At 36.8% G+C, this 16,212-nt stretch overlaps 1 protein-coding gene across 4 annotated transcripts in view; it reads right to left on the reverse strand.

Moving 5' to 3' along the window:
- Positions 1-16,212, reverse strand: part of LOC109059980 (BAH and coiled-coil domain-containing protein 1) — a 75,108-nt gene that overhangs the window by 41,532 nt on the left and 17,364 nt on the right. The window contains exon 1 of one of the 4 annotated variants that reach the window (XM_042720928.1): positions 21-1,237. The exons of the other annotated variants lie outside the window; for them this stretch is intronic. Coding sequence (XP_042576862.1) covers positions 21-33 — 13 coding nt within the window. The 5' untranslated portion in view covers positions 34-1,237. Of the gene's footprint in view, positions 1-20; positions 1,238-16,212 lie in introns of those variants that run through there. 4 annotated transcript variants of the gene reach the window in all.

A 16,212-nucleotide genomic window follows, 5' to 3' on the forward strand; every position in this document is an offset into this window, starting at 1 on the left:
ACAGTATGACTTTGACTTACCCAGTAAAAACATCCCGTAAGGGTCACTTGAGTCCTCTGTTCTTTATCGTTTATAGAAAACAGATGTTAGATGTGGAGTTCAAGAAAGCAGAACCTCAGACTCTCATAAGAGCCTCGGCACCTCGTACGATCCTCGTGTACCGACAGCTAACACCACGAGTGCTCCTCCAAACTCCCTAGCCTCGGACAGACTGGGGCGCACGACTGGCTCTCGCCCCGTGACTCAGAAAACACTTCCTCGCTGTAAAAAAGGAGCAGGAATTTCAAATGGCTACTAAACTGGGGGGATTTCCTTATAAGAGTCAAAGCCATCTTGAAAACATTAGAAGAATTGGTAGCCAAACATTCCTATTGGTTTGTAGACAACTGGGATGGCGCTCCTGTTTCACAATGCTGGAGGGACTTGTAGAGCGGGAAGTGGAGGGACCCTCAGGGGCCAATCTGGATGAGTGTGTGTGTGTGTGTGTGTGTGTGTGTGTGTGTGTGAGTTGGTGAGTGGGTGAGCATGTAAATTGGAGGGGGCCGGTCAGACAGCGGTTCTGACCAGTACCAAAGTGAGTCAAGCTGGAGTGAATCCAAGACTCATGTGGGAAGAGGAGGAAAGCATTCGAAAAAAAAGAGAGAGGAGGGATCGGTTGCACATGCTTCTGACACTCCACACTCAGTGCGTTCTTGTCAGCTGAGTATGGATGTGGTCCGTCCATGGGTGTTGAAGAATGGAGAGAGAGAGGGGGGGGGTGTTTACTTAGAGAAGAGTAGAATAAAGTGAAAAAAGTGACAAAACGATAAGGGCAGAGGAAGTGGTGAAATCAAGACTGTGTGTGTGTGAGGTGGCAGCCAGTGTTTGTACAGTGGCTTGGTGGTTAGCCACGAAACTCAAAATCAAAGAGGGTGGTGTGACAAGTATTTCTTGTCCAAGATTTATTGTCTAATGTAAACTGAACTGACACATAGCTTCAATCAAAACTAATGAGACTTTTGAACCCTGATTGTTGACTTTCATTGAGCCAACAAGATGAGGATAAATCAAACTAAACCTCAGTGTGTCAACACAAGTCTCAATGTGGGTTGAAAACTCTTCAAATAGCAAGTGCATACTTAATAACATAATATACAAGTATATTGAAACATGGTGCATATAAGGACACGTCCTGGCATGTTTGATTTCAATGAGGCTCAACACAATTGGTTATCATGCATTAAGTTTTAATATGCAGAAGCAGAAATAAGGCCCAGAGCTATAGTGGTCGAGAAGATTTACAATTTAATTGTCTGCAAGTATGAAACAGAATATAGTGCAAAATCATTAACATTCTTTTATCATGCTTTCATGGAATAAAAAACAAACTTTCAAATCAAAAAGAACTAATCTTTTAATGAAAAAAAGTCTAAGAACTAAGCTTTAATGATCAGAGATGGTTTGAGCTTATAGAAGAGAGACTAAATAGCCACCAGCTGAGCTCATAAGAACCAAGTGTGAAAGAAATGAAATATAAAACAAAACAGCTGTCAGTATTGATGAAGACATTGCAGGAACATGTGCGTTAATACCTGCTGTGTGTCAACCTCACCCTAGGGTGCACTGGGGTTCAGCTTTAAAAAAAAAACCTTCATTTCTAAAGGTCTATTTGCTCATGGATCACTCATTGATAGGGGCTTGAACCTCAGGCAAACAGGCTAATGGATGGCTGCCTGGATGTCAAGCTCTGCAGAGGACACGTTTTATGGGAACGGTAAATAACAAGGCCGGAATGAGGAGTGCCATGGCAGCCTAGCCTCTCTCAAACAATGTTAGCTTTCAAGAAGAGCATAGGTTTTCTGTGCTGGGATTGTGTATGTAAAGTCAGTCTATCTGGATCAATCTACAGTTGCAGTGGCATTTCAATTCCATATATTCTCAAGAATGAAATGATAGGCAGTCCATACTGTTTTACTGTATATCAGCCATAGCACAAGGCTTAGAAGATTTTAAGTACAACAGCACAATAAAAATATATTGTTATTGCAATAATAATATAAAGTGTGAACAGCTAAATTTAAATGTTTTTTTATGGGATGGGGCTGAATAAATTTGATATTTAATAAAATCAATATTTAATAAAAGATGAATAAATTTCAGATTAACTATACTTTTAAATTCTACTTAATTGCTAAGACACAGCAGCCATTGGCCAGAATACGTATAGAATCAGCCAAATAAACCCATGTCAGTTCAGTCTCAGCCTCCCAAAAGCTTTACTACCTACATCACCTCACAGGAGCCGCGATTCACGCCAGATTCCTGCCATTTGGCGCAGAGAGGAGTGGACTCCCGCTACACACTGTTTTCTCTCCAAACACCTCATGTTGTTCTTTCATCCCACTCTCACTTTATTCAATTCCACTCTTCTTCTCAACCAGCTAGCAGCTAGCATCAGTGTAGACTGAGAGTGGGAAACTTATTTTGTTATCAATGGAGCGGTCTACACCAGTAGCAAAAACTCTCTGAAGACATATTCTGATAGAACTAGTTTTACCTGGGGAGGTTAGAATTTAATCATGTCTATATCAAATACGCCTGTGCATAGGCTATATGTTATCACAGCCGTCTGGATGCTAATAACTGTAATTCAAACAGTTCAAACAATCTGAGTTCGAATTATAATTATAAACATCCATTACAGATTAACTTGAAAATTCCAGCATCAAAAAAAAAATTCTATCCTAACTGAAAATGCTGTGTAAAGTGACAAAATCACAGCCAGTCAGATGATATCTAATGTTTAAAGAGTAACTAAACCCTAAACCAACTTTTTTTAGTTAATGATCTGTAAGAATGGGGCTCTATTAGTGCTGTTCACTGATTCGAGTAACTTTTTTGACATTTGAGTATAAAGTGTTTTAATTCTACAACATCTGGTGTAAAAACGTCTGAGTGCTGCCCTCTTCGGGTTGAACGGTGGCTATTGCAGTTGATTTTTCCTATTGGATGTTTGGGGTGGTATGTGACGTAAATGGTGGCAGGTGACGTATGCAGTTTCCAGCTCACCACGCCCTTGGTACGAGCTACCACACCCTTGGCAGTATAAAACCATCTTTTTCCGTCAAAATCACTGTAGCGGCTTTTTTGCTAGCATCGTCGAATGCCTATCGCGATGCGGGAGCTAAGACCACAGTTTGAGCCAGCGGCTCAAATTGATATGGATCAGTTCCTGGCCCTGTGTCCACAGACACCTCGACATCCTCCACTTCAGGTGAAGATGGGGGAGAAAAGTCCTCTACTTCAAATGAACCCTCTGTTGCAAAGCTACTTGCGTCACTACAGTCACTCTCCATTTTAGCGACTCTGACAGCAGCTGTCAATCAATCTATTACTGCGGGTCTCAAGTTTACGCCCCACCCGCTCAGCCCCGCCCTCGGTTCGTCCCCTCTATCTCCGCTGTGCTCTGCCCACTTTTCAGCATTTTTCAAATATTGCCAGTGGGTGGAGTCAGGCTCTGACCAGGGGTTTAGTTACCCTTTAATGTGCTGCTATGACCAGCAAGATTTTACTGTGAGCTTAAGAGCTATTGCCAAAATTATGCTTGTCATGTCACGACTGCGTATGACAAGAACTTGCTTTGAATTTGATGTAACTTTGTCTTTTTTCTCTCATTCACACCGTTGTACTAAAGCATATGAAACACATCGGCGCAGAAAATATTCAAACAGGGAGATATAAAAATAGTTGTTCTTTGTGCCTCTCAGCTCTCAACATTTTTCACCTAGACCCGATTTCAGAATTTCGAATCTTTTTCAGTGACACAAAATTTAGATTGTGTTCCGCCTCATCCACCATGTTCTCTAACTCTCACACACATATAAAGAGCCGCCCACAGCTGTGTCAGCCCATCTCCCTACAATCCAATCTGCTCCCCTTTCCCATGATGCTTCCCATTGGCACAACAGAGAGAAAATCCGATTTCTTCCCCCACAGGGCCTGTGCAGTGGTGCTGATATGGAAAATAATTTCAGAGAGCTGCTCAGACCCAGAAAGCTTATTTCAGGCTCTTTGACTAATGAGACACACTCTTTCTCACTACTGGACTCAGATGACAACATATTAGACACTGATATGCATTAAAAATGTTAGAAGTACAGTCATACTCCAGTATGAATTCAATAAATATATATATATATATATATATATATATATATATATATATATATATATATATATATATATATACATACATTACAGTCCTTCTATCTATAGTATACTGAGACAGTTTATCATAAAGAGAATGTAAAAAGATTGAACAAAATATTTGGCATGTCTCAAAATCTTGAATTTGTGCATTTGGTCTTGCATTGTATATACAGTTTAATACTGTGTAATTTGTTAATACTAATAAAAAGAGAGAAAAAAATTACTGCTTGTAATAAATTTTTTATATTATTAAACAAATTAAAATTGATACTTGCATAGTTGGTTTTGCTGCACTATCAAAAGAGTCTTGTATGGCGGACCAGTAGTGCACAAAACGACGAAATCTCCTCAACACAATGTAAACAAGCTGTAACACAATGAAATTAGTCCTATTCATTGTGGCGATTTCATTGAGTTTTCGTTGTGTTGTGCACTGGTGGTCCACCATAGTTTTGAGATTTTGGTACATTTCAGAAGTATTACAGGATAAACAAGTGGATACTATTTAGTATGACAGTCATTGGTTTATTTTTAAGTTGAACAGCTATCTTCTCCCATCCCATCCCCTCCTCCTCAGACTTGACATTCATGTAGGTTGCCAGATTGATGACACGCACTAGGAACGAGCACTATTGACAACGGATAGCGATGAGCCTTACACACTTTAAAAATTTTTTTTTAAAAAAACCCTGAATTATCTGCGTTTTAATATGCCTCTGGCCAAAGAGCTGTTTAGATGGATGCCAAGGCTTTCTGGGTCTCTGACTCAGTTTGTTTGATGGCTTCCACTGGCTGATTTCTCCAATGACTGGCAACCCGGGGTGTCAAAATACTATTAGGTTAATTGCCAGTGTGCAGAATCACGAAGATTAAAACAAAAACAGACATTCTGAAACAGAACACACAATTCAAAGTCAAATAACTGGCAGAGAAAGAAGTATGTAAACTTGGCATGTTTCCTAAATATCTGCAAACATATTATGTATTTTTAATGCTTTAGCACAGCCAAAAATTACATACAGCACCTTTTGTTTATGCGCAATGGATTGGCAGGTAAATACACAGTCCTTTACTGTGGTCTGGGGTGTTTTGGTTGATTGGATTGCCCAAAACAGATATTAATGCCAGGTGTAAATCGGACTGTACCTCGTAGCTTTTCAATGGAATATCCTTGCTTTAATACATACAACCAAATCAAATGAAAAGTCATAGTTAGCAGAGATATTAGAGACTTCATGGAAACGTTCAAAACAAGGTGAAAACTATGCCAGAGCAAGGTTTTGATGGTGTGAGAATAAGAGTGTTAAGTAAAAGAAATGCCAAGGACCATAATCTGTTGTTAAAGACTTTCATGCTCACCCTGAATGACCACAGCTCTGGTGGACAGAGATGAACAGTGTAAACTGCTGTCAGGTGTGTTTCTCATTTGTGTTTCAGGCATGACTGAAGCTGGAAGCATGGCTGTAGAGCAGTGTAGGTGGTGTGGGTTCTCAGTTGGGGCTCCAAGAACACAGAGATCTATGTGTCTCTGATCCATTGTTAAGAGCTGCCATCTGTTTGAACTGAGCTGGGCTTGAGTCATCGCGTTCAATACTGACATCGCTCTCATATCCAGCCACTTATTCCACCCAAACGGGACTTCACATGACTAGTATGGGGAAAAGTACGGGGAATTTTAACGGATCTGGTTTGTTTCGGTCGCTGTTGCTCAATCCGTTGGTTTCTCATTGCATGCGGGGGTGAGAATGAATGTCATGTTTAGAGGGCCAGAGTCTCTAGAGTCGAGGTACAGCAACTGTGTGGGAGCCCCACGGAAATACTGTTGCTGTTTTTACTCCTGAACTGAGTTTAATTGAAAAATAGACTATTAGTGTAATGTCCAGATTGCATACTTATTTCTCTTCCAATTAACTGACCACATGATCCGAATGTGTGCAAGAAAAGTGAGTTGTGTGTGTAACTCAAGCTTTTGACTACATACACTGACGCCACTCTGGAGGCTGTTAAAGTGTGCGAGTGTGTTTTAAGAGGGCTTCAAACCCATGGCCCACACATTTACCCTTGCCACATCAAAGGTCCCCCTGCAGTCAAAAACTGGGTGGTCTTTTTTAGCTGTGTGACCAATAAGCTCGCGAAAACAGGTAACCATGGACAACCAGATGGTTTGCACTGCTGTGCATATGTAACTCAGTTGGATTAAGCTAGCCTGAGTGGGTGAATCTCACAAATCATGTCTGGGTTATGCTTTTTCCCCAAAACAAAGAAAGAAATTTAAATCAATGCTAAAATCATATGAAGATTTTTAAGATGCATTTACAATATGAGATTATTTCTTGACAGTTTTCGCATCAAATACTCATTAGTGTATTGCCAAAAATACCGCAACTCTGTGTTCTAACCACTCAACAAATCTCATCCATTAAAATTAAAGTCTGGATTAAAATTTCTAACTAGTCTCAATAAGCAGCATGGTTTTGTTCATTACTTGGTTTCTACTTCTGCTGAGTCATGCAAAATCTCATTGGTCCAAAAATCATGCTCCATTAATAAAGACTTGAATAGATTTAAAATGCACAGTGGTGGGGCACTGAAGTAACCCAATTTTAAAATTGCTGAAGCACAAATGTCACTAAATTTTGGCATTTTGGCAAAAAATACTATGGGAGTCAGTGGCTACCAGCAACTGTTTGGTTACCAACATTCTTCAAAATACCTTCCTTTGTGTTCAGCAGAATAAAGAAATTCATACAGGTTTGGACCAACTTGTGGGTAAATTTAAAGAGTGCCCTAAAAATTCACATCTCATAACTTTCTGGCTTCATTTTTTAAGCAAAATACAATTTCCTATATAGTTTATTTTCCTTTTGATTTTGGGGGGCGACATCATAATAATCAAGACATGTTCTTGACCGGCTTTCATGAGATTAACCTGAGCGTACAAACAGCCACATAAACACAGCTCCAGTCACTTTAGTTTGTATTATATTTAAGGATCTCCAGAGAGGCTGTTGTATGGATAACGTATGATACATGAAGCAGCGCAATATAAATCTACTCTACGCTACTCTTGTGAGCTCTTCCGTCTTCAAGGTTGATTTACTCTTCAATGTCTTTATGTTTCCTCTTTTCACTTCTTCCATGTGTCTTTTTCTTCCACAACTCTGCATTTGCTCAGTTTTCCTTCCCTCTACACCATTCCTTTGTACTGTCTGTATCTCCCATTCCTGTCCTCCCCTCTCACCTCCCTTCACTTCCTCCTTCTTATCACCCTTCAACTTTTAAAGTCCTTTTCCTTTACAAATGCCTTTCTCTCGTTGTCTTTGGCCCCGCCGGCTCGTTTATCAGTTTGAGAGAGGCTTGGTACACTGTGTTGTTGTATCCACATAAATCAGAGTCCCAGTACGGCAAAGAACTGTAACGTCCTGCTTTAGTTTGTCCTCCTACATTTCACTTATAGTCAAGGTTTCTTGCAAGGTCTATAATACCTGGAGAGCTATTGGTTAGCATTCTCATTCATCTCAATGGATGGTGCAGGACCCATAAAAGTATGCCACCTGCATTTGCCATCTTTGCTTACAAGTTTCTGAATTTGACATGTATTTATTATCACATTGCATTACTTAAATACTTTCTTGTATTAACAAGTTGTCGGATATCTACTGTGACGTCAGTGCACAGTCCTAACATGGCCCCACACTGTGACTTGTGTGATCTTTTCAGCAATTTTTATTGTATGTTTGTACAGAGCTTCTTTTTGAGAATCAACAGGTTTCTAGCCGATGTCCTCTGAGACGGTGAGAAAGCAAAACACAGATGCTGTACATCTGGACACAAACACACTTTCAAATCAAATAAAACTCACAAAAACACATTCAAATAAAGCTTAAATTCATTTGGTTACCAAGTCATTGTGTCAGGGCTTCAACACACCTTTCAAGAAGAAAACTTTATTTCTTTAATTCTCTTACCCATCCCCTAAAAACACAACTTTTCCAGATGATTTCTTAAATGAAGCTTAGTTTCCCTCCACAGGCATTAAAGTAAATGCAGAGCTTTGAAGGTGTGGCTTAGCATGTATTAGCTGAGCCTCTTTTACATGGAGACTTTATTCCCATAAAACATGTCAGCTGGCCTGGCTGAGTGTTGACAGAGGGGTTGGAAGCAAGGCAAGAGTCCTGGTGTGATTCTTGGGAATATCAGCAGAATAAGTTTTGAGGGGGATGTTGCATTTCTACATGCTTTCTCACGCAGCAAAGCAGAACAACATGTTTCAGCTGCCTTTCATGTCACGTCAGAAGTGTCTGCGGAGCGGCAGGATGAGTGCTCAGGTTCAGGCTAATATAAGGCTACTGAGCAGAACTAGACCTTCTAAGATGTACCGACATGAAAAAAGCAGCAAATGTGACAAGAGAACTCAAATGGTAAATAGACACCTCCACTAAATCACACAGGCCGAAACTTAACCAAGAGCTACTGGTTATGTTTGATTTATATAACAGATAGTTTTGGCTCTGGGTGTTGACTGATCAAAACTTACAGTTCCCCTGAAATACATTTGTGTTCTAAATATGTGTGGTTCAGATATTCCCTACATTGTGGGGACCAAATGTCCCCACAAGGATAGTAATTCAAGTAAATATTATCCTTGTAGGGATATTTGTTTTGGTCCCCAACAGATTATAAATCATAAAGAATACCGTTTTTTTGAAAATCTAAAATAGCTGAATGTTTTGTATGAGGGGTAGGGGTAAAAAATACAGTTTGTACAGTTTCAAAGCTATTCTGCCTATGGAATGTCTACAAAAAATATGGAAACCCAATACACGTGTGTGTGTGTGTGTGTGTGTGTGTGAGAGAGAGAGAGAGAGAGAGAGAGAGAGAGAGAGAGAGAATAAGAACTTGTACAGATTGTTATATAATGGCCCATTTTAGGTTTAATATTCATAATCACACACTAGCATTCCAAGAACTACAATTGTTAGCACAGAATCTTGTTTCAGTTTTAAAATACAGTTTTAATGAACATTTTTTATAGTTTGGGAGTCTTCTATCTAAAATCTTACCAAAAGAGAAGTGAACAAATATAAAAAAAAGAGAATGAAGCATGTACAGTACATGACATGAACTTTCTAGGACAATGCGATTCAGTTTATTTCCTTTATTAATTTTCGCTTAAAACAGCAGTTCTTTTTCTACAGTCTGTGACAATTTGGGAGAGAAATGTCAGAGGCAGGTGCTTAGTCTGTCACCCCCTTTTTTCGTTTTTAATTGTTGAATGTGACAGATCTCTGACAGAAGAGAGCGAGGTTTCAGCAAAAGCAGTTGGTAGATTTGGTGTCACACTCCAAGATCAAGTTATTCTGAGTTGCCTAGTGAGACGCTACCTTTAAACTACAGTACACAGCATCTTTGCAAAGCTAGTGTATATCATTTACAGATGAGAGAGCACAGCCACATACACACAGAGGATTTTCATAAAGCCCTTGACCATTTTCAAAAAATCGCCACAATACTGTGAATGATAACAGTGCTGCATTATAAGCCAAAAAAAAAAAAGATTTATTCTTTTAAGCCCATCAGTCAGACTAAGAATGACTAGACAGCCACTGGATCCTAAAATTAAACCTGTAGAAGGCAACTGATTGTTTTAGGGCCATCAGTTATTTAGTGAGCGCTAATAATACTGATACTACTACTAATACAAATGTGTACTTAGACCAGATATTTAATACAACAATTAAAAAAAAAAAAAAAAAAAAGATACCACAAACAAAATGCAAGAACATGTTTTGTGGGCGGCTGTATGGACTGCTGCAGACTAGATAAATGATAGCCTGAGAACATTTAACATTGCTTGCCAAAATTTTGCAGGTGTAATACAGTAATTTCAAAAGGAATCTGACTTTTTTCACAATCAAAAAAGCTTCTCAAAGGTTTTATGGTCAATTATAAAAAAATTAATAAATTAAAAAAATAATAAATAAAAAACATTATATTGACCTGTAAAGTGACTTTTTGTCTATTCAGCTTAGCTGGTAGAAGAAAGTCTTTGAATAATCTTTAAATGGCTTTCACTGCAAATATTCATTTGATTAATTGGCATATTATGTTAATAATTTAATTATATTATTTTAAATCAACTAATAGCCCTGATGATTTTTAGTTAAGAATTTATGCTTCATCCCCCGTTTATTTCTCCCAATAATGGAAATTCTGTCATTAATTACTCACCCTCGTATTGTTTGAAACCCATAAGTCATTATTTTTAAGTCCTTTGTTCATCTTTAAACACAATTTAAGAGATTTTCAATGAAATCTGAGGGCTCTCTGACCCTCCCATAGACAGCAAGGTAACTACCACGTTCAGGGTCCAGAAAAGTACCAAGATGATCAACAAAGTAGTCCATGTGACATCAGTGGTTCAACTGTAAAGTTACGAAGCTACGAGAATACTTTTTCGTCTCTACTGTGTCACTTGTGGACATGTGTTCACGACAGTACCATGACGCGAGCGGAGGATCAGAAAACCCTCAGATTTAATAAAAAAATATCTTAAATTTTGTTCTGAAGATGAACGAAGGTCTTACAGGTTTCAAACACCACGAGGGTGAGTAATTAATGACAGAATTTTAATTTTTGGGTGAACTAACCCTTTAACGTGTCAGTATTTATGCTTAAAGTAAATGTTATATTATTGAAAATTATTCATAGTTGAGTGAGAGATAAAAAGACTCTACAAAAATAAAGGGCCCACTGTAAAAAAAAGTCTGTAGTTTTTACAAAATAATTTTGGCAGCTGTGGTTGCCAGAATACTTTTGTAAAAAATACAGAAAAAAACTGTAAACACAATTACGGCCAAAAACTGTAAATTTTACAGTATAAAAACTGTTATTTACAAACAAGAAAATTTTAATGTAAACCAGTTAATTCAACAACGCACATGCTATTAAAATCTGTTTTGTACCTTTAACATACTGACAACCACCATAATAATGCAGGTGGTAAAAGAGAAAGCCACATGAAGAATCGATTCATCACAAGTAGCTTCGCCACAAGCAGAAGTTTATATTAATATATAGAAGGTGCACAAAGTCATTCATGCAAACACAAAACACCATCATGGTGACACACGATACTTAAACAATTCAATAAACTTCATTAAACAGCAGAAGATGTAACATAAAGCCCAAATGTACAACTGATAACAAAAAAAACTATTAAAAAACATGATTATTTAAACAAAATACTTTCAATGTGAGCGTCACACAGGGAATTCTGGGAATATCAGTTTTACAGTTTTTGACTGTAAGGATTTGTTCTTTTTTTATTTCTAAAAACTGTAAAAAATTAACAGCATTTTACTGTAAAATTACATGAAATGTCTTGTTAGATCTTTTACATTTTTTCCCTGTATATAGTACAGGAACTTACTGTTAACCTAAAATTAACACTTTTTTTGTCATTCATTCGTGAAAAAAACATTACAGCAAAAATCACACTTACTTACAGTGTGCACAATGACTCGTTTAAAAGAAAGGGCCCATAAGAGTCATTCATTCGTGAAATGGACATTGCAGCACTGTTCGTTGTTGCGTACAGTGTGCACAAAATAACAAAGATACTACTATCAGTGCAGGGGAAAGAAAATATTTTAATCAACTTACTTCTCAGAAAATGAATTTCATAAAATAATCACCCTTGAATTACCCTTTAAGTTTTCCAATCTGCCACCAAATTATTTTTTTTAATTATCGTAACTGAGTTTTATTTATTTATTTTATTTTATTTTATTTTACTTATTTATTTTTATTTATGTTTTTGTCACTGTTGCAGCCCTGACTGGGGATTGTGGATTGCAAGATCACAAAATGCTGTACATACTGCCACATACTGTAAAGGCACACTGATTTACACAACACATGACGCACACTCTCCCCAGATGGAGCGTGCTGGAACGGCCGCCCGGCCCGCTGGGAAACCGTGAGTTGGCGGGGTGTTCTGGCATGCTCATAAAATCACTCACAGTTATAGCAGTGTTTCAGAGTAGCACGTCTTCAAACACACACACGCTGTCACATAAAAAACAACCGTTACATGTTCAGGTGAGAGACACAGATGTCACATACTGCAACTGCAACATGCAACTCACCTTCATGCATTACATTTGCATATATTAATTTGCCAGATATTTTTATCCAAACAGCGATACAGTGTATTCAAGTGCATACATTTTTTATCAGTATGTGTGATTCCCTGGGAATCAAACCCATGACCTTGGCATTGCAAGCTAACAGGAGCTAGTTTTTGGGGGTAGCATGATGATAGCATATTTCGTGCAATGGTGTTGCTATTCTGTTTATATTGAGGGTGATAAAATTCCCAGGGCTCAACAATCAGAAAGTTTTAGTCAGTTGCATTTTTATGCCTTGAAAATGTATATATACATATATATTAACCTTCAGTAGTTCTAAGGAACCATGAAAAGGTGCAAAAATGCCTAATGATATTTCCCCTAAAAAACACAATTCTTTTAAGAACTGTTTACTGAAATGTTCTCAAGAGCCTTAAAGGGTTTTTCAGTGACATCAGTGTGAAAATCCCCTTTTATGGAAACACTGTTATTAAGAGTGTAGTATTTTAATACAGTATTGCAGTGTTGCACATGTTTGACATTATAATGCTTATTTATATCCAACTGGAACTATCCATTTTATAATGTTATTAATGTTTTCACATTTTGTTTTACATAATGTGAATCTGTGAGTGATCTAGCAGTGATGCTAGATTTATCGGCCATTTTTATCGTATTGTTTGATTTGCATCCGTCAAGTTCCTAATAAAAAAATTAAAAAAAAAATGATGAAGGGCTTTTAATGGATTCCCCAAAATGGTCATTAGCACATGGTTATTCAAGCATAAAAAAAGTTATGCAGTATCCAGTTCATTACATTAACAGTCCGCCTTTAGAGACACGATTCAACTAAAAGGCAGAATATAAATGAAAGTAACTGCGGCCATGTGGTAAACTGATGATACAGAATTGAAGGACTTCATACAAGTGTTCATTAGGTGGCCATCTGTTCACTGGCAGTATAAGTGTGTCTGGCTGAAGAACACTGCCTGTAATCTATGTGTGTGTGTATATATATGGACACACTTGCATGCCAGTAAGCTCTCGCTTTCCAAACACATCCCACTTGTCAATGTGACTGTCAGTATCTGCTGAAACATATATGCATATACACATTTACACTTCTACAACAGCACCAAACCTGTCAGGGGACCACAGCCTAAGACTTATAGACATTTGACTCCGTAAGACAAAAGTCCTAAGCAGCTAGCAGCTCAGACAATGGGACTGTCCTTAGTTACTGTTGCTATGTCCGACAAGCCATCCTCTCTCACACTACACATCATGTTCTTACACAGTGAAAAAAATACAACTCACAACACACAGAAAAACAACAAAGAACAGACAAACAATACAAAAAAACATGACCTCATCTATAAAACATATTCCAATCTACCAAATTTATAATTTTTTTAGTAAATTCAAAGGAAAAAATAAAATAAACGTTTTGTGGATCTTTAATATGTTGTGACAGATCACTGCATTGCCTCAGACCAGATCGTCTTTTCATATTTACCTAATTCAGAAAATAAACATGAATGAACATCAGAACGTATTTTATTTCAACCACGGAAAGACGCCAATACACACCATTTTTCAAGTTTAAGTCCACCAAAGTTAATCTACTCTCCTGTCTGAATTGTTTGTCGGACAAAATGGCGGATTTGGCATTATGACTGGTCGGATTCAATCAAGCTCCCTGCGAGGAGTCAATTAGGCTGGTTTTATTTCGCAGACCTGGCAACCCTGTTTAGGTGTCAGTACATCAACCTTGGGTTGTTTCACCAACTGTAAAATGTAAATGCAGATATCAGATATGGGTCACTTTTAAAAAATGATGTAAGCTGGTCATCAAAAAAAAAAAAAAAAAGTTTGGTCAGCAAGTCAGAATGAAACCAAAACAAGACCTGCAGTGAGAACCTCAGACACTTACGAAGTTAATGTTTCTATCAGTCAGGATGCTGCCTTTTGTTTCAATTCAGCTGAAATCATTATTTTAAAGTGCTCTTGATAAGATTCACTAGGATTTGGAACAGAGCCGTGTAATAACCTCTGTAAAAGTCCCAGGACAAGATCCAGTGCAGCTGCTTGTGATCTCTCCATAAAGCCAATGATTGCAGGTAATACACTGATTTTACTACGCTTTACTGGTTAGGTCCTAATTCACAGTATAGTTACAGCCTTCCTATAAATGTACAGACAAGCATTTTCAGCAAGGAACAAGTACGCTGTGTAACTACTGATCACTAAATTTGATGGAATATCATAAAAGTTTCACAAGCTGAACCGTATCATCAGCAGTGTGTCTCAACTGATAAACTCACCCAGATAGAATACGAAGATTCTGCACTTATTTTTTATTTTGGGGGAGAAAATATGGTATGAATTAAAAAAAAAAAACTATGCTAAATGGACATACAATTACTACACTTTTATTGAAAGCTGAAAGAATAAAGTATTTTCTATGAAAAGGTATAACTAATTTTTTTTTACAAAACAGGTCAAGCTTAATAGTAAAAGTTGTATATATGTATATATATGTGTATATATATATATATATATATATATACTTCGTAATGCATATGCAAAATGTGATATATGTATTATATATTATATATATATCTATTTATATATATATTTTTCTGCTATATATAAAATATATATATTATGCATTATCATATGTATATATATTATATATATTATATTATTATTATCTTTTTTTATTATGAAGGTTTTTCAATTTTTCTGCTCCAAAATTTTTATTATTCATTGTGATTATTTGTTTATTTATTTATTTATTTATTTGCAATAAGCATAAAATGACCAAATAATAATAACAATAATAATATCTAAAAATATATATATGTATATAAAATACACTTATTATTCAAGTATACTTATAGGCCTATGTACTTATTTCTAACAATACATTTGCTAGCAGGGTTAAAATGTTGATCATGACAAAAGCATTTACTATTATTTTTGAGAAAATAAAATAAAATTGTCTTCCCATGATGGCAACAGTTTTTGAGTATTTTAATTTTAAGTTAAGAAATGTAACTTTTTTAATAGGCAAACTTGAAAACTAGGTTAATACGATAAGAACTAGTTAACTCAGAACTCTCTTCTATGAAGTTGTCTATACTTATTTCAATGTCTTCTAAATAGTTTCCATAAAATGCCACATCATTATTTGGTTACACTTTATTTTGACAGTACACTTTAGACATTCTACTATCTATAAGTAACTTTGAACTACATGTCAACTAATTCTCATTCATTTGCAACTACATGTCTACTAACTCTCAGAGTAGACTGTTAGGTTAGGTTTAGGGTTAGTAGAAACAGTTTACATATACTTGCAAAGTTTCTATTAGTCAGTATGTTGTATGTTGTGGACCCATCAAAATAAAGTGTAAGAAGTAAACACAAGAAATAGTGTAATGTTAGAAATAATCTAATGACTGCTAGTTGACATTTAGTTGCAAAGATACTTACTGTTAGTAGAATGTCTAAAGTGGACTACTGAAATAAACTGTTACCCATTATTTAAATGTATTTTTATTGCATAATAATCTACAACTGATAAATCCACCCCTAAACAGCAAATAAAAACAAACCCAACTGTGACTGATTGCTCTTTTTCCATGTCAGTCACTTGGATCATTCTGTCTAAATGGATGGTTATTTGCTAGAATAAGCTGCAGTAAGAACCAGACCTTTTACCATTCAGTCAAAAGTCTGGCTTCACGAGACTAAGTGCAACAACAAGCTGAAAAGTGAGGAGATGAAACAGCTTGTAAAAGAACAAAACACTACACACACATGCAAATGGATACACACACACCCATCTTTACAATGGAATGGCCAAAGGCTCTCAGCCACTTGAGCA

This window comes from Cyprinus carpio, chromosome B3 (assembly GCF_018340385.1).
Source record: "Cyprinus carpio isolate SPL01 chromosome B3, ASM1834038v1, whole genome shotgun sequence".
NCBI classification, from domain to species: Eukaryota; Metazoa; Chordata; class Actinopteri; order Cypriniformes; family Cyprinidae; genus Cyprinus; species Cyprinus carpio.